We start from the raw sequence: 23826 nt of genomic DNA, 5'->3' as shown, positions 1-23826 counted from the left end.
ACTATGTAGAACACCTGGAGGACGAGCTGGGCAGGGATTCCGGAATCTGATCGAAGCCGCTTTCAGAAAAGGTTTGTCGAGACCAAAGATTCTTGGGCGTAGATTGATTCATGGTGGCAAATACCTGCAATTCCCGCCTTTGCAAGGCTGGAGATAAAAGTCAAGGTCACCTTCAGTTACACTGTCTGTTAACTACGCGCGGGTAAACGTGACAGCCAGTCTTACTTCAAAACTATAAACACAAAATCAAGCAGGCAAGTGAGCAGAAATAAGCTTCAGAGAAGGAAATGGAGAATCTCAGAGTCCTAGAGGCTGGAGCCCCTGCTTCAACTCCTGAACATTTGTCACCCCATACAGACACCAAAGGAATCCAAAACTATGTACACAAATAGAAACTAGCTAAGTAAAATAAAACTGTGGGCTGGAGAGATGGCTCAGAGGTTAAGAGCACTGACTGTGCTTCCAGAGGTCCTGAGTTCAAATCCCAGCAGCCACATGATCTGGCGCCCTCTTCAGATGCAGGCTATCTACATAATAAATAAATCCTTAAAATAAAATAAAACGGGCTGGAGAGATGGCTCAGTGGTTAAGAGCATTGCCTGTTCTTCCAAAGGTCCTGAGTTCAGTTCCCAGCAACCACATGATGGCTCACAACCATCTGTAATGAGGTCTGGTGCCCTCTTCTGGCCTGCAGGAATACAGAATATTGTATACATAATAAATAAATAAATAAATAAATAAATAAATAAATAAATAAATAAAAAATAAAATAAAACTGTTGGGGAGTGATCCAGTGTATAGATTAGTGACTTTCAGGCTTATCTGGGTTTTTCACAAAAGGAAGTCTGTCAATCTAGACACTGATAAAAATGGATGTATTACCAGGGCTTTGTTGGTACACACCTTTAATCCCAGCACTCAGAAGGCAGAGGTGGACCTCTGTGAGTTCAAGGCCATCCTGGTCCATAGAGCGATTTCCAGGAAGGCTCCAAAGCTACAGAAAAACCCTGTCTTGAAAAACAAATAATATATATATATATATATATAATCTGTTGGGCCTCTAGCATCCAATCAGATGGCAGTTACTGGTTCTGAGGTACAGCTGCGGGGGGGGGGGGGGGGGGGGGGAGTTGTGAGGAAAAGGACCTAAGAGTCAGAAAAGACCCTGAGGGTCCTGAAGGCCAGAGTCGCTGTCTGCCCTGCCAGGTTCAGTGCCTTTTTATCAGGCCTCCTAAGCAGACAGTAACTTCCCTCCATTGTGCCATTCCACCACGTATAGAGACATAGACACTCGATGGCACACGGAATTGTGATCTGTGTGTCTTCGGGGGAACTAACTAAAGACATTGGTCCTGATTCTAAATAAAAATATTTTGATTCCTTGGTATGCTGTTTTTGAGACATAGTCTCATTGTGTTAGCCACAGCTGGCCTTCGACTCTCTATGTAGACCAGGCTGCCTCAAATTCATTAAGATCAGCCTGTTTCTTCCCCTGCAGTGATGGAATTAAAGTCATGTGATACCATTGCATGGTCAACATTACTTCTCCACCTAAGCTTTTCTGTGAACCTGCTCCTTTGGGTAGACTGACTGGCCAGCAGTCTCCCGGATTCTGTCTCTTCTCCCCCATGTCCTTCCCTCAGCACAGGGTTTGCAGATCCTCACCCTCATCACAGGTTCTAGTGTTTACCAGGATGCTGAAGAATCTGAACTCAAGTCCTCATGTTTGTGCAGGAGTCATGTTATGTGCTGAGTCATTATCAGCCTCAGTAATAACTTTATATATCTATAAATATAGATGTGTATCTATATCATATAGAGTGATAGGTATTGAATCCCTAGTTGCTGGGTTCCTCTGTCACCGATGCAATAAGCCAAATCAAACCTAATTAATAAATCCAGATTTAATAAACAGGGCAATGCAAAGGAGAGCGCCACCCCCCCTCCCCCCCGGGTGACTCTCAGGCAGGCAGAACATGAGAGCACACGTGACAGCTTTGTGAGCCTGGTCTTAAAGAGCCAGCAGGTGTGATCCCGAGCATCTCCAGGAGAGGAGCCAGCAATGGCAGATTTTCTCAGGGGCAGAGTCTGGAATGAGACTTCCTCCCACAGGAGATTCCAATCATATAGTTATATAGATTTATATCTATTTATGCGTATGTTTTTCCGTATGAGTATATATGCACCACATGGGTTTCATGCTCCTACAGAGGCAAGAAGAGGGATTTGATTCCCCTGGAACTGGAGTTAGATACAGGTGAGCCCCCGTGTGGGTGCTGAGAATGAAACCCAGGTCCTCTGGAAGAGCCCCCAGTGCTCTTAATCCCTGGGCCATCTCTCCAGCCTCCACAGTTCACTGGTGATGATGGATGTCTGATCTGGTGTTGATACTGTTATGCTGGCTTGATGTGGGAACTATCTGAGAAGCAAGAAATGGGGTCTGAATATTTGTTCAGTCTGTTTTCTTCAGGGCTTACAGGCATTCTGCACCCATGCTGCTGTCGTCTTCTGCAAATGGAGTTTCACGAATTGCTGCTGAGCCGGCCACCTTTAGAGAGATACTCAGGACTTTTGAAAAAATGGTCACTTGCCTTCCACTCAAGGTAAGGGGTGTTGAGACCACGCTTCCCGCCTCATGAGTGCAGTGCCTTGTGTGTGTTCCCTGTACTGTGAATGCACTGTGTGTGGAGGTCAGAGGACAACTTTGGGGAATTGTTTCTGTTTTTCCACAGTGGGTTCCAGGGACCAAACTTGGATCCTTCAGGCTTGTAAGGCAAGTGCATTCTCAACCCAAACAACTCTCTCGACCCTTTCTTATCCTTTGGTGATCATTTTGAACAGGAGTATTGAGATAATTGTAAAAGCTAGACAAAGCAGTTCTTGAGATCCCCGGCCAGGCAGTGGTGGTGCACACCTTTAATCCCAGCACTCGGGAGGCAGAGGCAGGTGGATCTCTGTGAGTTCCAGGACAGGCTCCAAAGCTACAGAGAAACCCTGTCTCGAAAAACAAAACAAACAAACAAACAAACAAAACACAAATGACAGCTCATCCTGGGGAGAATGTGGAGCAAGGACTCTCTTCCATTCTTGTCAAAAGAACAAACTTGTACAGTTACTTTAGAAATCAACATGGTGATTTCTAAGAAAATTGAGAATCAGTCGACCTCAAGCTCCAGCTACACCACTACTCCATCCTACCACAAGGACACTTGTTCAGATGCTTTTTGTTTGTTTGTTTGTTTGTTTATTTTCAAGACAGTGTTTCTCTGTAGCTTTTGGTTCCTGTCCTGGAACTAGCTCTTGTAGACCAGGCTGGCCTCGAACTCACAGAGATCCGCCTGCCTCTGCCTCCCGAGTGCTGGGATTAAAGGCGTGCGCCACCGCCCGGCTAAGCTGTTTTCATAATTGCCAGGAAATAGAAATAACATAAATGTCTGTCAATAAAAAGAATGATAAAGAAAATGTGGTATACTTACACAATGGAGTTAGAAAATCACCTATTAGATAAAAGATCAACTGGGTGATGTTGGCACACACCTTTAATCCCAGGACTCCGCAAAGAGAGTCACGAAGAGAGGTGTGGAGCTCTTGGATTCAAGGCCAGTCTGGTCTACTGAGCCACTTCCAGAACAGCCAAGGCTATACAAACAAACCCATCTCAAAAAAAACAAACCCATCTCAAAAAAAAAAAGGCATGGTGGTGCACGCCTTTAATCCCAGCACTCGGGAGGCAGAGGCAGGGGGATCTCTGTGAGTCTGAGGCCAGCCTGGTCTACAAGAGCTAGTTCCAGGACAGGAACCAAAAGCTATGGAGAAACCCTGTCTCAAAAAATCAAAAAAAAAAAAAACCAAGTCGGGCGATAGTGGTGCAGGCCTTTAATCCCAGCACTCGGGAGGCAGAGGCAGGCGGATCTCTGTGAGTTCGAGGCCAGCCTGGTCTAAAAGAGCTAGTTCTAGGACAGGCTCCAAAGCTACAGAGGAAACCCTGTCTCTAAAAAACAAAACAACAACAACAAAAAAAAAACCCAAACCAAGCAAACAGAAAACACAAGAAAAAGAAACATATAAATAAAAGTATGGGGGCTGGAGAAATAGCCCCATGGTTGAGAGCATTGGCTGCTCTTCCAAAGACCCGGGTTCAATTCCCAGAACCCATATGGCAGCTCACACCTGTCTGTAACTCCAGTTACAGGATATCTGATGCCAGTGCATATAACGTTAAATAAGTGTTTTTTTTTTTAAGAAAAAAAAAGTATGACATCATGAAGTTTTCAGGCAAATGGACGGAACTAGAAAAATATCATCCTGAGCAAGACAACCCAGACCCAGAAAGACAAATATGATATGTACTCACTTATAAGTGGATGTTCACTGTCGAGTAAAGGATTATCACACTATAATCCACACACCAGAGAAGCTAAGTAAGGAGACTCTAGGGGGAGATGGGGGACACATCGATTGATTTCCCTGGGAAGGAGAAATAGAATAAACTTTTTGGGTGGGCAGAGAACTGGAGGGGATGGGGACAGGAAGGATCAGGTGGGAGAGGAAGGGAGGAGGGAGACAGTATGGGAAAAGAAGCCTGGAATGGAGGGGCTTTTAAGGGGCAATGTGGCAACCCAGAGCACTGGTTAATTCAAATTAAAAAGCATCTTTTTTTACTTAAGAAAAAGAAAAACTCCGGCCTTTCCTGGATGGGATCTCTGTAAACTCAATGCTAAGACTGTGAGTTAACAAGGTGCATGTACTAGAAACTGGCTGTAGGGAGTACTGAGATCTGCCACTGCTCAGGCTAGCCCAGAACTCCTGGGCTCAAGAAGTGATATTTCAGCCTACAGAAGGCAGAAGTCGATTCTAGCCTAGTACCACCAAGAGCTTAAACTGGGGGGAAGAGAGCAGAGGTGTGTCAATCGAGGTTAGAGACTTACCAGATGTGACAGTCCTGACTCCAAGCTCCTAAACAGTTGTTACCTCTGGCTCCTCTGAGGCTTTCATACCCTGTCACTACACACACACACACACACACACACACACACACACACACACACCTTCACAGCTGGAGCTCCTAATACAAACTGCTGCAATCTGGTTAGACTTTTGAAATTCCACCCAGAAATCCTGCTACAGGATTTTGTTTTTCCTTGTATTAAGTGGTTGAAAGGGAAATACTCGGTGAAATTCAAGGGCCGTTTGTGAATTCACTCCACAAACACGGACACCTCCCACTGAATAAACACCATAGGTCAGAGAAATAGCACAGGGTTTGTTCTGTTTCTCTGCATAGACTGAAAAACAAAACAAAACAAAGCAAAGCAACAACAAAAAACACCAGACATGAAGGCACAGGCCTGTAGTCCCAATACTTGGCCTGTGAAAGTTAGAGGCCTTGGAGTTTGAGGCCAGGCTAAACTACATTGTGAGAGGCCAGCCTGGGTTACACAAAACTCTGTCTCAAACAACAGGGCCAGGAAGATGGCACAGCAGGTAAAGGTACTTTTTTTTGTTTGTTTGTTTTGTTTTTTTGTTTTTTTTGATTTTTCGAGACAGGGTTTCTCCGTAGCTTTTGGTTCCTGTCCTGGAACTAGCTCTTGTAGACCAGGCTGGCCTCAAACTCACAGAGATCCGCCTGCCTCTGCCTCCCGAGTGCTGGGATTAAAGGCGTGCGCCACCACCGCCCAGCTCAGGTAAAGGTACTTTATGCCAAGCCTGATTACCTGAGTTGGAATCATTTGATAGAAAAAAAAGAAAACAATTCCTTTAAATAGAAATAGGTACTGAGAAATGGCTTAGTAAGGAGCACTTTATGCTCTTCCAAGAGGACCCAGGTTCAGTTCCCGCCACTCACATGGCAGCTCGCAACCTTTCATAGCTCCAGTTCCAGGGGATCTGACTTCCTCTTCTGTCTTCTGCAGGTAGCAGACACACCATACATACATACATACATACATACATACATACATACATACATACATAATGCAGGCAAAACACTTATACACAAAAAGTAATAAATAAGAAAATCCCCAAACTTTATTTTTTTAAAAAAGATTTATTTATTTATTATGGGTACAGTATTCTGTCTGCATGTATGCCTATAGGCCAGAAGAGGGCACCAGACCTCATGACAGATGGTTGTGAGCCACCATGTGGTTGCTGGGAATTGAACTCAGGACCTTTGGAAGAGCAGGTAATGCTCTTAATCACTGAGCCATCCAATCCCCAAACTTTAAATTAACACTCTTTGACATCAAAATACTAAAAATATTCCACAGAGAAACAGTTTTATGAAGATAGCCATATCCACACTACAGAATGGCAATCCATGTAGCCACTATCAACTTTATGGTGTCTTGGTTTGTTTCAGACAGGGCATTGTTTACTAATTAATTTACTTTTGGTGTTTTGAGACAGGGTTTCTCTGTAGCTTTGGAGCCTGTCTGGAACTCACTCTGTAGACCAGGCTGGCCTCAAACTCACAGAGATCCGCCTGTCCCTGCCTCCCGAGTGCTGGGATTAAAGGCATGCGCCCACCACTTGCCCAGCTCAGACAGGGCATTGTTATATTCAGATTCGCATTCTGTTGGAAGTCAGCAGCTGCTACTGGATAAAGACTGTCTAAAGGTCAGACTTGAATGGTACAGCCTCCTTGTCTTCTGAGATTCAGCTCGCAGCTTGACCGGAACAACCGTTCCTATTTATCTGTTATCCCCACGCATACAAGAGTCACACGGACAGCGTCTGAGCCTGAATGGGCAAGCGGGAGTTACCTTTAACATCTGACTTAGTTATTGCAGTTTCTGATTCTCTTTCTTCTCTTTAAATGCCCAGTGTTGCGGCACAAGCACCCCAGTTCCAGCCCTCAGGAAGCAGAGGCCAGTGGATCTGTAAATGCAAGGCCATCTTTGTTTACATAGTGAGATCCTATCTCAAACATCACCTGTGTGTGCTGTGTGAGGTGTAAGACTGTAGGGTGGGGGTGGCAAGAGTGTCATTGCACATGAATAGAGCTCACAGGATATCCCGCACCTTCTGCCTTTGCACGGTTTCCTGAGCTCAAACTCCAGTTGCCAGGCTGCTCGTTTTACCTGCCAAATCATTTTGACAGCCCTCAGTTTCCCTGGACCAATTTTGTCATCTCTTAGCTTTTTAGAAGTTGATCCTTTTCGACTTGGTTTTAGATTTTAGAATGACAAAGGCAGGGATGGGGTGTGGCTCTGGGGCTGAATTTCTGCCAGCACACCTGAGGCCCTGGGCTCCATCCCAAGCTTTGCAAGGGAAATATTCCAATAAGATATCTCATGATGACACGCGTCCAAGTGAAAGCCCTTGTGTAACACGGTCACTTTCACAATTGGGCAATCTGTATACAGTTGAGGAAAACAGTGAAACGGAGGCTGGAGAGAAGGCTCAGCACCGACTGTTCTTGCAGTAACTGGGTTTGGTTCCCAGCATCCACATGATGGCTCACAACTGTCAGGAACTCCAGTTCCAGGGGATCTGATGCCTCCTTCTGTCTGTACACATGGTACACATACTTACACTCAGGTACACACATAGAAAAACAAATAATAAATATTTTAAAAATAGTAAAGTGTATTTACCCACCCCGTGGCCAATGGTGTCTTCATTCTTCTCCTGCCAACCCCATATTCCTATATTTCTTTTTCTTTCTTGTTTTTTGCTTTTATTTGTTCAAGACAGGGTTTCACTGTGTAGCTCTGGCTATACTGTATCTGACTCCTTAGATCAGGCTATCCTCAAACTCAGAGACTCACTTGCTTCTACTTCCAAATGTTGGGATTAAAGGCAGGCACCAGCACACCCAGTGATCTTTTCTAACCAGTTCTATAAATGACAAACAAGAATTCAAGATAGGATTAAGGGCTAAATGTCCACCAGGAATGCAAGATTGGCTTAACATCTGAACATCTACTGATAGCCAGCCAGATATGCTAGGGCTCATTGTAATCCCAGAACTCCAGAGGCAAGGCAGAGGGTTCAAAAGAATTTAATGCCAATACTCAGCAACTTTTCTTTTTATTGTTTTGAGACAGGGTCTCTCAATGTAGTGGGGGCTGTCCAGGAACTTGCTATGTACACTAGGCTAGTGTAGAGATATTTTGTTTGTACTCTAACAAATAAAGCTTGCCTGAAGATCAGAGTGCAGAGCTAAGCGACTAGTTAGCCATAGAGGCCAGGCAGTGGTGGCACATACCTTTAGTCCCAATACTCAGAAGACAGAGGCAGACAGATCTCTATGAGTTCAAGGCCAGCCTGGGCTACACAAGATTGGATTTGTCTAAAAGAGAAATAGAGCTCACACAAAGGTGATTCCAACACTTGGGATCACATGCCTTTAATCCCAGCACTAGGGAGGTGGAGATAGGAGAGATATGGCTGGGTGGAGAGAGGAACATAAGGTGGGAGGAGAAAAGCATGCAGATGCAGTCTGAGGATGCAGTCTGAGGTTCAGTAGAAATGGCATCCAGTCTTAGGTTTGGTAGAGATGGCATGCAGTCTGAAAATTCATAGAGATAGGTTCGCCCCTTCAGTCTGAGCATTGGTAGAACTCTCTAGTGACTGGCTGTTCTGCTTCTCTGATCTCTCAGCTTTCACCCCCTAATATATGACTCTGGGTCTTTATTATTAGCACCAGTTAAAATTTGTGCTACAGGTTAGCTTCAAACCTGCAAAGACCCACCTGCCTCTGCCTCCTGAGTGACGGGATTTTAAAGGCGTGCGCCATTATACCGGGCCTAATAAGAATAGACATTTTTGAAAAAAGGAAACAAGCAAGTGAGCTTGACTTGACTTGAAAATCAATTGTTCCTGAGCACAGTGGCAGTTCATACATGCAATTCAGGAAATGAAGGCAAGAAGATTGCCATCAGTTTGAGGCCAGCTGGGGCTATGTGTATGTTCCAGACCATCTGGGACCGTAGTATAAAATCTTGTCTCAGAACACAAACAAAAGAAATCACTTACTACACTTACCCATACCAATGAAAATAAATGTAACCTCACCTAGTCCAAGAACAGAATTTGGCAAGCTTCATTTGCCCGTTCGTGACTTTCTTTTCATTCCCCCGCCCCATGTTGTGTGTCAGGTAGTTCAGACTAGCTTCAAATTGGCCGGCTGGCCAAGGATGACCTTGAATTCCTGATCCTCGCACCCACCTCCTAAACGCTGGCATTAGATACTAGACTGCTATGCCTAGTTAAGTTGGTGCATGGAATTGAACCAGGATAGCATGCATGCTAGGCAAATGCTTTATCACTGGGCAATGTTTGTCATGCTCTCGTGTAGCCCAGGCTGGCCCAGAGCTTTCTGTGTAGCAGAGGATGACTTTTTTTTAATTTATTTATTTATTAAGGATTTCTGCCTCCTCCCCGCAACCGCTTCCCATTTCCCTCCCCCTCCCCCGATCAAGTCCCCCTCCCTCATCTGCTCAGAGCAATCAGGGTTCCCTGACCTATGGGAAGCCCAAGGACCGCCCACCTCTATCCAGGTCTAGTAAGGTGAGCATCCAAACTGCCTAGGCTCCCCCAAAGCCAGTACGTGCAGTAGAATCAAAAACCCACTGCGATTGTTCTTGAGTTCTCAGTATTCCTCATTGTCCGCTATGTTCAGCTAGTCCGGATTTATCCCATGCTTTTTCAGACCCAGGCCAGCTGGCCTTGGTGAGTTCCCGATAGAACATCCCCATTGTCTCAGTGTGTGGGTGCACCCCTCGTGGTCCTGAGTTCCTTGCTCGTGCTCCGTCTCCTTCTGCTCCTGATTTGGACCTTGAAATTTCTGTCTGGTGCTCCAATGTGGGTCTCTGTCTCTGTCTCTGTCTCCTTTCATCGCCTGATGAAGGTTAATATTCATGAGGATGCCTATGTGTTTGTCTTTGGATTCACCTTCTTATTTAGCTTCTCTAGGAACATGAATTATAAGCTCAATGTCCTTTATTTATGGCTAGAAACCAAATATGAGTGAGTACATCCCATGTCAGAGGATGACTTTGAATTCGTTTTCTCTTCCCTCTATTCACAAGCGCTAGGCTGATAGGTATATGTCGCTATTTCTGGCTTTTAAAGCATCATTTCTTATTTGACAAACCTTTCCATCATATACAATAAGGCTAATTAGCTTATCATCACCCTTTCATAATTCTCTTGGGGAGTTCTGGGACTCTCAGTTCAAGGTCAAAGGGATTTTAGATGGAGGATTTGATCTTGGGAAAGTTTGTCAAAAATGTCAAAAGGTTCAAGTCACTTAATAAATGATTATATCTGGATCATGGTGAAATAAAAGCCTTTTCCTTAGCCGGAGGGATAATTAGAAGAATTTAAAAGCTCAGACAGGAAGTTACATGATAAAGGAAGTAAGAGGATGTCAATGACAGCACTAGGGAGGCTGAGGCCAGAGGATTGCTTAAAGCTCAAGACAAGCTTGGGCCATAGAACCCCTGTCTCCACAAACAACACGAATCCTTTTAGAGTCCTTCAGAATCTGGTCCCTGTCTAGAAAATGTTTAATTTACTTTTATGTATGTACATGTGTATATGTGCATATGGTTTCCATGGTTGTCTGAAGAGGGCATTGGGTCCTCTGAGACTATAATTACAAGAGCCACCTCCTAATATGAGTGCCTGGACCCAACTTGGGTCCTCCAGAAAGCAGCAACTCTCTTAACCATTGAGACCTCCATTTCTCCAGCCCCGATCCCTTCCCATCTTAAATATACTTAATTTAAACACAGCTCTTAGAGGCTGGTGACCTGAAACGTCTAGAAGGCTGTTGCATTTTGAAATGACCTATTGAGGGAGCTGGAGAAATGGCTCAGTGGTTAAGAGCACTGCCTGTTCTTCCAAAGTTCCTGTGTTCAATTCCCAGCAACCACATGGTGGCTCACAACCATCCGTAAGGAGATCTTCTGGCCTGCAGGCACACATGCAGACAGAATACTGACAATACTGTATACATAATAAATAAATAAATCTTTTTTTTTTTTTGGTTTTTTTCGAGACAGTGTTTCTCTGTGGTTTTGGAGCCTGTCCTGGAACTAGCTCTTGTAGACCAGGCTGGTCTCGAACTCACAGAGATCCGCCTGTCTCTGCCTCCCAAGTGCTGGGATTAAAGGCGTGCGCCACCACCGCCCCGCTAAATAAATCTTTAAAAAAAATGAAATGACCTATTGAGTAATTTACCCCCAAATCTAAACATGTACATGATAATAGACTATTATATAGTGTCCTGCATGCCATTTGAGTTGAGTTTTATTAATGTCTTGAGAGCAAAAGATGAAATCCCACGAGTCTTGGGAGCGCCAGGTTGTTGGTACCAATGCTAGATTTGCTGATGAGCCTGAATGGTCAGGGTGTTTACTTTACTTGGGATGTGCCCTTTAATCTAGTTATCTTTTTTTTTAAAAAAATATTTATTTATTTATTATGTATACAATATTCTGTCTGTATGCCTGAAGGCCAGAAGAGGGCGCCAGACCTCCCTACAGATGGTTGTGAGCCACCATGTGGTTGCTGGGAATTGAACTCAGGACCTTTGGAAGAGCAGGCAATGCTCTTAACCACTGAGCCATCTCTCCAGCCCTCTAGTTATCTTTGTATCATGGAATTTTCTTGAGTCCAGCGGGTTTTGGTGGTAATTTTGCCAGTCTGTGATCAGTTTATGCTCACAAAAGAAACCTTATATTCAGAGACTCATGTCCCTGTATATGTTGATGACAATGTCAGGCCGGCCTCACACTTACAGAGATCTGCCAGCCTCTGCCTCCACAGTGCTGGGACTAAACACGTATGCCAACGTGCCCTGCTAATGCTAGCAGGTTTTAATTAGTAAACCCACAACCACCGCTGAAATACTTATGCCTCAAAAGATGTGCATCATAGCAATAAGCGGGCCAGGAGGGGATAGTGCATGCCTTTAATCCCAGCACTTTGGAGTTAAAGGTAGAAGGATCTCCAGGAGTTCAAGGTCAGTTTGGGGAGCTCCGTGAGCCAGAGTTACACAGAGAGACTCTGTCTCAAAATACAATACAATACAATAAAAACAACATAAAATAAAAGATGTTCATGCAGGCATGGTGGTGCACACCTTTAATTCCAGCACTCAGGAGGCAGAAGCAGGTGGTTCTCTTTGAGTTCAAGACCAGCCAGTAATTTACTTCACCACAGACTTGTACTACTATGTCTGGTTTAAGGGTCCTTTCCTTTGTTCTCTGAGATGGGAACTAATGCAGCCCAGCCTGGACTCAGACTCACTACTTAGGCAAGGCCAACTTTGAATTCTTTGTTTTATTTATTTAGGTTTTTCTTTTTCTTTTCTTTTCTTTCTTTCTTTCTTTCTTTCTTTTTTTTTTTTTTTGAGACAGGATCTCTCTATGTAGAGTTCTGGCTGTCCTAGAACTCACTATGTAGACCAGACTGGGCTCCAACCTTCAGAGATCCCCTTGCCTCTGCCTCCTGAGTGCTGGGATTAAAGGTAGGTGTCACCATACCTGGTCTTCTTTATTTTTTTATTATATGTGTTCATTCTGTGTCCCTGTGTGCATGAGTGTGGGCATGTGTGTACCACAGCTCCTGTATGTGGAAGACAGAGTCACTGTATGTTGGATTGATTATTAACTTATTCCCTACAATGATACAGAAAGTCTGACAGAGGTAGTCAGAACACTGACCAAGATTACACCTCAGGCTTAAGGCCTTCTATGCACAGAGTTAAATGGTCTAAAATGAAACCAAGGGTCCTCAGAGACCACCCTGTGCTTCTATAACTTCCTCCCAGTGCCATTGTTTTGTCAAGGATCCAAGCTTTTTTTGAACCCAGCTTCATGAACTGTTCTCCAAATGTGTGTGAGAGCTGCTTCTGATTCTATATTCTTCTCATTCATCTTTTGAAAAAGATAGTTGCACTTATTTATTTATTTATATCATTTATTGGTTTTTCGAGACAGGGTTTCTCTGTAGCTTTGGAGCCTGTCCCGGAACTAACTCTTGTACCAAGCTGGTCTCAAACTCACAGAGATCCTCCTGCCTCTGCTTCACAAGTGCTGGGATTAAAGGCGTGCGCCACCACTGCCCAGCTGCATTTATTTATTTATTGGTGTTTACTGTGTCTGCCATAATGTGCACGTGGAACTTGCTTGGGAACACTCTTTTTTTACATGCTTAGACATTAACCAGGTCCTTAAATGGGTTCTGTTAGTGATGTAGCTCCAGGCTTTCTACAAAGGACAGACTAAATCATTCTGAAAAGAAGCCAGTTGCCACCTGAGTTGATCAGATCAATAGTTCTTTGACTGAGTAATTGCCTTAAATAAGATCTACCTTCAGGGACTTGATGGTCTAGCGGGAGTTCCATAGACTTGAGATGTTAACTATCTCCGGGTTTAGGTGTCTGAAAAACTAGAAACTAGTTTATTGTTTCAGTTTTTCTCTGTGTGTTTTGTTTCGTTGATAGTGATTTATTTTATTTGGTGTTTTGGTAGTGGGGAGGGGGAGTGGGACAAGGTCTCTACAAACATCCCTGGCTGTCCTGGAACTGATTATGTAGATCAGGCTGATCTGGAACTCACAGAGATCCACCTGCCTCTCTTTCCCAAGAGCAAGGACACCATACCTGAGGATTAGTGCCAGATTAAAGGTTTGGACCACCAAGACCCCCTTTGTTTTGATTTGGTTTTGGGGAGTCTCACTATGTTTTGTTTTATGTTTGTGTGTCTATTTGTTTTTTGTTTTGTTTGTTTGTTTGATAGTCTCACTATGTAGCCCTGGCTGTCCTGGCACTCACAAAGATCTATCTATTTATTTCAGTGCTGAAATAAAAGGCTTGCACCATCACCCTTGGCTATTTTTACTTAATTGAGTTTTATTTTTTAATTGATTTTTAAAGTTAGGGTCTGGTCTCAAACTCTCAGTTTTGTAGAGGATGACTTTGCATATCAGGTCCTCCTGCTTCCACTTACTGAGTGTTGAGACTAAAGGCAGGTACCTAAACATTTTTGTCAACTGATCTACATCCCTAGCCCTCCTCTGCCCTCCTCTGCTTCCCCCCCACTCCCCTCCCCCCCACTCCCCTTCCCCTGAGCTTGTGTAAAGAAGGTGAGACAGTCCTTCAGGGTTCCTGCTTCATGAAAGAGTCTGCTACACATTCTACAGGACAGAGAAAAAAAAAACTGACCGACAAATTGCCAATATAGGCAAAATAGTCTTTCAAATTTTCTGTTTCATGAAAAAGTCTTCCACATACTATGAGCCTGTAAGCTGAAGATGGATGCCTCAACACTATAGAAGAACTTTGGGTGACTGTTCAGGCAGCAAGATGTCTCTGTCAATTCTGGAGTTTTAGAAGTTGCTTACAATGCACTTTCTGTTTACTTAGGTCATATTATTTCCTTCTGGGGTCTTTGGGGTTGGAGACTAGATTGTCATAGTTACTTTCCTCTCATTTCTTAACCAAGATGGTTTTAATATAAGACTTAGACTCCGTAGGATAGGATAACTACTGAAACATTTAGCCTATGTTTCCTGATTGATGTTGTTCATGCTGGCTGTAATTCTAATTTTTACAAATGTTTTTGTCTCTTCTTTTCCCTAGACAACACTTGTTTACTTTTGTGTTTGTTTTTTTGTTTTTTTGAGACAGTGTTTCCCTGCGTAACAGTCCTAGCTATCCTGGAACTAGCTCTTGTAGACCAGGCTGGCCTCGCACACACAGACTTCCATCTCCCTTTGCCTCCCAAGTGCTGGGATTAAAGGCATGCACCCCGACCACCTGCTTTGTACTTATTATTTTATCGTGAATGTTTTGCTGTATGTGTCTATGTACTATATGCATGTGTAGTGCCTGTAGAAGTCTGAAGAAGGCACCGCATCTTCTGGAACTGGACTTATAGTTGTCTGTGAACTACATTGTGGATGCTGGGACTCAAACTGGGATCCTCTGCAAGAGTAACCAATGCTCTTAACCATTGAGCCATCTCCCCACCCAAAGACAGAGTTTAATTAAGCAACTCAGGCAAGCTTGGAACTCATGAATCCTTGTACCTGCCTGTATCCTGAATGCCTGTACTGTACACATGTGTGTATTACCTAGACTAGGTGAAATATCCATGTTGATTATAGAGACGTCCATGTGCTGTCTGGTAAAGCAACAGCTCTGCTATCAGGGGCCAGCTGTGGGGCAACAGGGTGACAGACACTCCCTGTCCTGTTAAGGGGCAATCGCCATCCAGTAGGTTGGATTGTCATGGGGCAGGAGTGTGCGTGCATGTGTGAGTTTCCATTGCTGGCTGAATGGGTAAAGAATTTGGGGTCAGCTGTCACAAACGACTGTTTCCAGGCTGTGGAAAGATGTGAACAAACCTAAGACAGACAATTAGAACTTTTAACTTAGTGTAGGACTTGGTGGCGCACACCTTTAATCCCAGTACTGGGGAGGCAGAGGCAGGAGGATCTCTACAAATTCCAGTCCAGTCAGGTCTACACAGTGAATTCAGGACAGCCAGAGCCACATAGTGAGACCTTTTCCAAGAAAAGCAAACAAACAAAAAAGCTTCATGGAAATGAGTTGTCTTGGATTAGGGGAAGCAAGGATAAATCTCTAAAGCACTGAAGGTGTTTCTTTAAGTGTGAATTTATTTATTACTCTGTGGGGGGGGTGTGCATGTGTGTCCAGCAAGTGTGTCATGGCACACGTGTGGTCAAGGACAGCTATGTGGAGTCAGTTCTCTGCTGCCCTCCCATGGGTTATGGAGATTGAACCCCGGTCCACAAGCTTGCACCGAGCGAGTCTCGTTACGCACTGTGCCATCGCAGTGGTCCCGCTGAAAGCTGTGTTTGTTTGTGGCCGTCTCATGCAGCCCAGGCTTGACCAAACTCACTTGCACTGACCCTCCCGCCTCTACCTCTAAATGCTTTTTTGTTTATTGTTTGTGTGAGGCAGGGTCTCACTCAGGCTTGCCTAGAACTTTCTCCATAACCTCTGGGTTCAGTTTTCTGCGAGCAACACTCCCAGACTGCATAAGACGGAAAAAATGCTTGTGCGTTGGTATTTAAAATCTACCTTTTAAAAAGTTTCACTTGTTTTTTAGAAAGAAAACAAAGTTTAACATATTTTCATATACGTTGCATTATTTAAGAGAACTAAACTTCCTTTTTAACTTTAAGTGGCTACACTTGTTATTTAAAAGCAGCAAACTCCCTTTATAATTTTAAACAATGCACTGGGGGCACCCTTTAACCACAGTGCTTAGGAGGCAGAGGCAAGGGCAGCCTGGTCTGCATGGCGAGTCCTAGACCAGCCAGGGCTACAAAATGAGATCCTGTCTGAGAACAAACGTTTTAAGAGTATTCCTATGTAAATCACACAGAATTATTCAAATTATCCACCAATAGCACTCACATAATACACACACACATATAATTGTATATTAATAATATAGTATAGTGTGTATAATATATATATAATTTGAGACACACAGAGTGAAGGTGTTGCTATAGCCCTGGCTTGTCTGGAATTTACTGTGTAGACCAGTCTGGCCTGGAACTCATAGAAATCAGCCTGCTTCTGCCTCCTGAGCGCTGAGATTAAAGGTGTAGTTCACCATATGCTACTCGTAACGTTTTTTAAAATACTCTATAGTCCTTGTAATGTTACCATGTGCCACTTGGTTTGACCTACCAGAAGGTGGCGCTCAAACCCCATAGTTTGTAAATCTTTCTTAAGCTCACAAAAGTGGAATCTGTTTTGCTTTGGTGGTGAGCAGTGATTTAACAGTGGCCAGGGGTCAAAGCTCAGTCCCATTCTGTTCTCATGTCTCTGTCTTCCTCTTGTTTTATCAGAAACAGGGCAAACTGAATGTTTACTAAGCCCTAACCATGCATCAGTACATTGGCTCCTAGGCGGGCCTCATTGTCTAGATGTGGCGCATATCCTCATCTGATGTTGAAACTAAAGCTCATACTTCAGGTCCCCTGCCCCTAACCATCAGGCCTCAGCTGGGGAACTCAGTAGAAACCCTTTATTTAAAGGCACAATCAATCAATTGACCACAGGCACCTTGGTTTTATTCATCCTTATACCCTGTGTCATCTCTAAACCAGCTCCAGGGGACTGGAGAGATGGTTCAGTGGTTAGGAGCATTTGGTGCTCTTGCTGGGGACCAAGATTCAGTTCCCAGAACCCAAGTGGCCTTTCCTGTTTGTAACTCCAGTTCCAGGGGAATCTGATGCCCTCTTCTGGCCACTGTGGGAACTGCATGCTCTATGGCTGGAGATGCAGCTCATTGGCGAGCATGAATACCTAGGTTTAGGCTCAGTCCCTCGCAATCACCATGTGGTGGCACATGCCTGTAATCCCAGCACTTGGGAGGCAGAGATCAAAGGATGTCACAAGTTCAAGATATCTTTGGTTTGGGAAGTAGAAAGATTTTTCATTGATATGATCGAGTCCCCCCAAAAATACAATATTGTAACAGATACTAAGATCACACAGGTATGGAAGACTTTGTGTGATCTTAGTATCTGATTCCAAGGGAATCTAGTTGTCTTTACCAGCCATAACTAGTTTAGGCCAAGAAGGGTTGCAACCCAGAAGGAGGGAAGGCATGGTTTGGGGAGATCTAGCTCTAGCTAGCACTCAGCTCCACATTGGGGAGGGTTAGTGTGTCCTAGTGGAAGTTACCCGTATTCACATGGATTCAGTCATGTCCAGCCCTACCAAAATGGAGCCAGGAGATAAGGACAGAGCCCTGTGCCTGCGAGAATTCTTCAGAGCCACTCTGTCCCAAATAAGCCCCCTTCAGGAGGTTTGTGTGCCTGACTGCAGCTCCTGCCACAGGCCCCTGGGACCAGTGAGCCTCCCCCCTCAACGGGTAACTTGCATTTCTGTTTCCTTTAAACACATCCCCTCCACCCCTTGGATACACTCACGTACATACATCTCAGGCTGCAATCCTGTTATTCCCAATCCAACGACTCTGGAGAGGAGATTCATGGCACATGTGTGTATGAACTCAAAGAATGGGCACCAATACCCAAGAGAGGAGTTGAAAATGCGAGTTAATGAAACAACGTTCCCGGCCAGGTATGGTGGGTGTACACTCTCATAACCCACACTAGTGGTGATGGTAGTGGGAGCTAAGGCAGGAGGAATACCATGAGTTCAAGTCTAGTATGAACCACAGATACCAAGACTTCTTGCTATCCCAGCTCCAAGAGGCAGAGGCAGGCAGATCTCTGAGACTTTGAGGTCAGCCTGGTATACAGTGAGTTTCAGGGCAGCATGGGCTATGTAGACTGTCTCTGAAGAAAAAAAAAAAACAGAAAACCAATTTCTTTAACACACATTTATTTTAAACAACGAAAATTCCCCTAAATCCAACATATACCCCAGCAGTGCAATGCTTTAAAGATTCACAGCGATAGAGCGTTTGGCTACGTTTAATCCCCTAGTAGTATTACTAATAACCACCCACCCACAGTGCACTAGGACTAGTCAAGAGGTTGTAACAGCTGTAGACCCAACACAGGTCAGATGAAGACCAGATCTGGTGGTGGTGGTCAACTGTGACCTAGGTACCTTTAGACTAACAGAGATGTTTCTTAACTACTCTGTCTGCTTTACTGTTTATCTGCCCTGGCTGTCCTAGAACTCACTCTGTAGACCAGGGTAAGCTCAAGCTCAGCTCTTCCTGCCTCTGCCTCCTGAATGCTAGGATTAAAGGCGTGTGACACCAACATCCGGCCTTGCTTTACTGATTTTCAAGCATGTGTATGGTTGTTGCCTATTTAAAGTTTAAGCCTATCCCTTGCTACTTTGTGGTTGCTGCCGGTGGCTACTGGGGCCCGCAAAGCTACCACAATCACAGTGTATTCCACTCACCCTGTAACATCAAGGAGAGAAGAACACACTGGCCATTTCTTTACTCAGTCCACATCATAGTCAACAACACCCTCAAGTGTTTCTTCATCTGGATTCTAGAAACGTCACCTCTTATTCTGAATGTGTGTGTCCTAAAGGTCCCATCAATTCTCAGGTCAACATTTCTCTCTGAGGTAGCCTTTGCTGCTAGACCCATCCCTTCCCCACCCCCGCCCCTAACACCAACTGAGACCACAGGTTCTGTGTTCTCTTCGGGATTCACCTATACTATAAGGAACCTGCTTCTAAGAGTTAGAAGGAATCATTTGGTACCCAACTGGATAGGACCAGATGCCTGGTACAGCTTGGGTTCTGACTCACATGGCTTAGTAACCACGAGGTGGACAGGGAATGATGCTGAACCACACTGTCCTGGTGTGTTTCAGGGGCTCCATTGTACTGCTCAGCTCCTCACGAAGCTGTTCTAGCCTCTTGTGGTGGAAAGCACCCTGGGCACCATAAATCTCCCACGGGGTAGAATACATCTCCAAGGTTAAGCGGCTCAGCCTGGCAGTGTGGCAGAGCAGGCGTTCCAGAACAGCCACAGAGATGGGATTCCTTAAGTAGTTGAACGTGGTAAGCTGGGAGCAGCTGCTCAGGGCAGGCAGGAGGGCACTGAGCTGGGAGTCCATAATTCTACAGTTCTCCAGGTCCAGGGTCTTCAGGGTAGCTGCGACTGTCTCTAGCAGGACTCGGAGGGGCTTGGGATTTATGTTGGTCAGTATGACACCACTTAGATCCAGATGTTTGAGCTGACGGATGCCTGGACACTGGGTCAGGGACTTCAAATCTGATTCCGAAAGCTGGCAGTCAGTGATAGACAGAGTCTCCAAGGGGACCTTCAGGCACCTAGGGAGAGATCAAGTGGTTAGTTTTCTATAAGTAGCTGTGGTTAGGTTAGGGACTCCTGGGGTAGGATGGATGTTTGTTTTAAAGTCATTCCGGCTACTATATAAATGCCAATACCCAGTAGGCTGCCCCTCAGAGTATGCTCACTCAAATTACCCATTCTAACTCAGGGTCTGGCACCATCACTCTGTGTCTAGCTCCACCCACTGCCCTGCAGCTCCTTCCCCCACTGTTAAAGCAGGACACCCCAACTCTAGCTTTATCACTAAGTTGTTCCGAGAGAAAAGGCTTTGCTGCAGTCTTGAGGGAAAGCTCTCCATCTTCCCTCACCTGAGCAACCGGTCCAGCTGACCTTCAAGGAAGGAGATCGAGTCCAACGAGAGCTCACGGAGGTACTCCAGGTTGTGAAACTGCGAGGTAAACTGGTCGATCAACTTCCCCTTCTCCTCGAGGGAAATGGGGACAGGGATGCAGACATGAGAGAGAAGGAACTTGCGGAGATTGCGCATCTGGCCCATGTAGGGAGCAAAGCTGGCCAGGGTGGACAGTTTCCAGGTGCAGCACACTTCCACTTCCTCCATATAGTCCAGGTCCAGCATTTCCAGAACCTTCACGATGTTCCGGAGAGCGATCGTGGAGATCTTCAGCTTCTTACAGCCCAGTAAGCCTGTCCTCCCTTCCACCCACAGCAGGAGGTAGGACATGCACGCATCCAGGGCTCTTGGCTTGAGGCACATGTCTATAAACACCTTCAACGACTGCTTGGCCATTACCCTTGCACCTCTGTCTTGTGTTTTCTTCTTACGCTTGACTTCCAGAGAGCCGGCAGCTGTCTCATCCCCGGCCCACACGTTCCAGAAGTCCTTGTGCATAGCACGCAAATCCAGAACTCTCAGTTTGTGGCTACTGTTGAGGAAATAAGTCTTAAGAATTAAGACAAGAACCCACCTTTTCCCCATCATACTTCTTTTCTATTTTTTTTTTTTTTTTTTGGTTTTTCAAGACGGGGTTTCTCTGTGGCTTTGGAGCCTGTCCTGGAACTAGCTCTGTAGACCAGGCTGGTCTCGAACTCACAGAGATCCGCCTGCCTCTGCCTCCCGAGTGCTGGGATTAAAGGCGTGCGCCACCATCGCCCGGCTTCTTTTCTATTTTTTAAAATAGGGTCTCGGCCAAATTGTAGCCTGAGGCCGAGGGCTGAAACTATAGGCTTGCAATATGAAACCAGGCCTGAACCAATTTTGATTCTTACTCCCAACATCACTTCCCTCCCTCTCTAATCCTTCTATTCATCTTGATGATCTCTAACCCTTCCTCTCTAATCTGGCCTGGTCCCACTTCTAACGCCTATGGAAAGAGGCAGGGGTAGGCACAGCTATGTGTCATGGGAACTTTTTCTGGGTTGTGCTCTGATATCCAAGGGAGTCAGGCATTGGTTCAAGAGGCAGGATTCACATTCAGCTGGCCAGAATGGATCATGGAGTTCCTTGGCGGGCTCGAGAAGAGAAAGAGGCCCTCGGAGGAGAAAGCGGTGGGGCCAAGGGGTCGCGAGGCCTTTTTGAGCTGGGAAGTAGACACTTGTGATTCTCTCAAGTTTATATCCTTAATATTTATCCCCAGGTTTTATTTTTTAAGAATGATAAAAGAGGGCTGGAGAGATGGCTCAGTGGTTAAGAGCACTGCCTGCTCTTCCAAAGGTCCTGAGTTCAACTCCCGGCAACCACATGGTGGCTCACAACCATCTGTAATAAGGTCTGGTGCCCTCTTCTGGCCTGCAGACATACAGACAGAATATTGTGTACATAATGAATAAATAAATAAATAAATATTTAAAAAAAAAGAGCATTGACTATTATTCCATAGGACCTGAGTTCAATTCCCAGCAACCACATGGTGGCTCACAACCATTTGTAATGAGATCTGGTACCCTTTTCTGGCCTGCAGGCATACATGGAGGCAGAATGTTGTATACATAATAAATAAAATCTTTAAAAAAATGATAAAAGAAATCACAATAACTATATCTGTCCTAAACAGTCCTGAACACTAAAGTCCTAGACGGCTCAGCAATGATCCAATGGCTTCTGAAATCCTCCCAAAGCCACCAGAAGCCTCTAAGCTTCCCTCTGTTCCCTATTCTCCTTGACTCTAGCTCTCCCTACCCTAGACTCCCAAGCCTCCCTCCTAGAGTACCTGGGGTGAACCTTCTGGTCAAGCAGTATGTTAATCCCATCCAGTATGATTTGTAAGGTCTCCAGGTAGGATGCCTTCATCTTCATCAGACCTCCCAGTGGGAGACAAGGGAAAGGCCAGACCTGCACCATCGCCTTCAGGACCACAAACCGTTTGTGGGTGAAGGCCTCCTTGAAGAGCGGTGGGAAGAGCTCCACGGGCAGGTCCTGCAGACCAGAGACGGCCAAGGCCTCGTCCCTCAGCAGGCTCCGCACTGCCAGATGCAGGAGTGTGGGTGTGGCCTGGAAGCTCATCTTGATGGATCTGCAGGGAGATGATGCTAAGGCAATGTCCAAGAAAAGACGTCCAGGATTAAGAAGCCCTTCTCAGCCAGGTGGTGGTGGCGCACCCTTGGGAGGCAAAGGCAGGCAGATCTCTGAGTTTGAGGACCAAGTTCCAGGATAGGCACACAGAGAAGCCCTATCTCGAAACCCCCTCCCTCCGACAAAAAGAAAAAAAGAAAAAAGAAAGGAAAAGAAAAAGAAGCCCGCCCTTCAACTCAGAAACCAAGTCAGGCCCACAGCTGCTGCTCTGGCAATGATTCCCCTTACCCATCCGTTCCCAAGCAGGATCCCCTTGCACCGTGTCCTCTCACCTTCAGTATGGTCCTAAGAGCCTGAGAGCTTACTCTGCTTTTTAGGTAAGATTTCTGTCATCACCTAGGGCCCTGGAACAAAGGTGGAGTATGTCCTGTGGCCCAACGGTCACATTCTCAGTTCCAGCAGTGATTCTGGCTGGGAACAGTTTAGGAGGCTGAAAAACCAATTGCTATTTTCGCATTAAAAAATAAATAATTAATAGCCAATGGATGATGGCGCACACCTTTAATCCCAGGACTCAGGAAGCAGGGACAAATGGATCTGAGTTTGAGGCCAGCCTGGTCTACGAAGCAAGTTCCAGGACAGCCCGGGCTACACAAAACAAAGCAAAGGTGGCGGTTCCTGTCTTCCTCACCTGTGACAGCTTCACAAAGTCACATGGTTGGGAAGGCAGTCTTGAGAGGCATGGGAAGGATCAGGGAGCTGGTGGGGATGGATGGGTAACACAGAGGAGGAAGAGAAGGTGGAGGCTGGGTTTGGATGGTTTGGGTTGTGTTTTAAAAGGGAGAAAGGCCATGGTTTTTGGAAGCTTTGGGAAACAAGGGTTATAAGAGTTAATCAGTCTTTTTCTACTGCCTGGGACTTTGGCCAGATCATCACTCAGCTTCTCCCCATCTGCAAATGAGGCTCACAACCACACTGCCCCGGATTAAAGTTGCAGACCACTTCCCCTGGGTCTTCAAAACACCTTTTAAAAATTATTTTATTAATGTTATTATTATAGGTAACTTCTCTTGGGTTCCAGGTTGTCCTCAAACTCACGAGGTAGCCAAGGACGACCTTGAACTTCTGATCCTCCTGCCTCTATCTCTCAATTGCTAAAATTACAGACCTGTGCTACCATAAATGGATTTATGTGGCACTGGGGAATCAAACCCAGAGCTTGTATATGCTAGGCAAGTACTGTACCAACTGAGACAAGAGTTTTCCAGAAAAGGACCACCAGGGACCCCAAAGTTCTGGCAGTGAGCAGGACCTCTCATTAGCTCATCAACTTACCGGAGGGTTCCCAAGCTGTCTGATGGAGTCACCAGAATATGTAACCAGGATACTCTAGCTAATGGTACCACCCGCCAATGAGCAAAGGCAGGAACTGAGTCTTCGGGTTGCAATATATGCAGAGAGCCAGCGATCTGTGAAGGCAGAGGGTTAATGTTCCCCCTAAGACACCAGAAAACAGCTTTTCATCACACAATCTCCAGCCAGCAGTGGGCGAGGACAGAC

General features: G+C 45.3%; 1 protein-coding gene across 1 annotated transcript; it reads right to left on the bottom strand.

Moving 5' to 3' along the window:
• Positions 1-19251: 19251 nt before the first annotated feature.
• On the bottom strand, positions 19252-22257 carry LOC121441758 (PRAME family member 12-like). The gene is made up of 3 exons (XM_041643039.1): positions 21965-22257; positions 20105-20680; positions 19252-19774 (listed from the first exon to the last, which is right to left on the bottom strand). The coding sequence occupies exons 1-3, from the start codon at positions 22255-22257 to the stop codon at positions 19252-19254; spliced, it is 1392 nt and encodes a 463-aa protein (XP_041498973.1).
• Positions 22258-23826: the final 1569 nt, after the last annotated feature.

This window comes from Microtus oregoni, unplaced genomic scaffold (genome assembly GCF_018167655.1).
Source record: "Microtus oregoni isolate MIOR12 unplaced genomic scaffold, Mior012 000081F_ref0000091, whole genome shotgun sequence".
Lineage (NCBI taxonomy): Eukaryota > Metazoa > Chordata > Mammalia > Rodentia > Cricetidae > Microtus > Microtus oregoni.
The sequence above is the reverse complement of the archived record's forward strand: the minus strand, read 5'-3'. Positions and strand labels throughout refer to the sequence as shown.

Bases quoted from the DNA above. Each gene is read 5' to 3' on its own strand.
- LOC121441758 (XM_041643039.1), bottom strand. From the start codon at position 22,257: ATGAGCTTCCAGGCCACACCCACACTCCTGCATCTGGCAGTGCGGAGC. The intron at 20,681-21,964 runs GTACTCTAGGAG...TTTCCTCAACAG, and splicing joins GACCAGAAGGTTCACCCCAG to TAGCCACAAACTGAGAGTTC. The intron at 19,775-20,104 runs GTGAGGGAAGAT...ATCTCTCCCTAG, and splicing joins CAGCTGGACCGGTTGCTCAG to GTGCCTGAAGGTCCCCTTGG.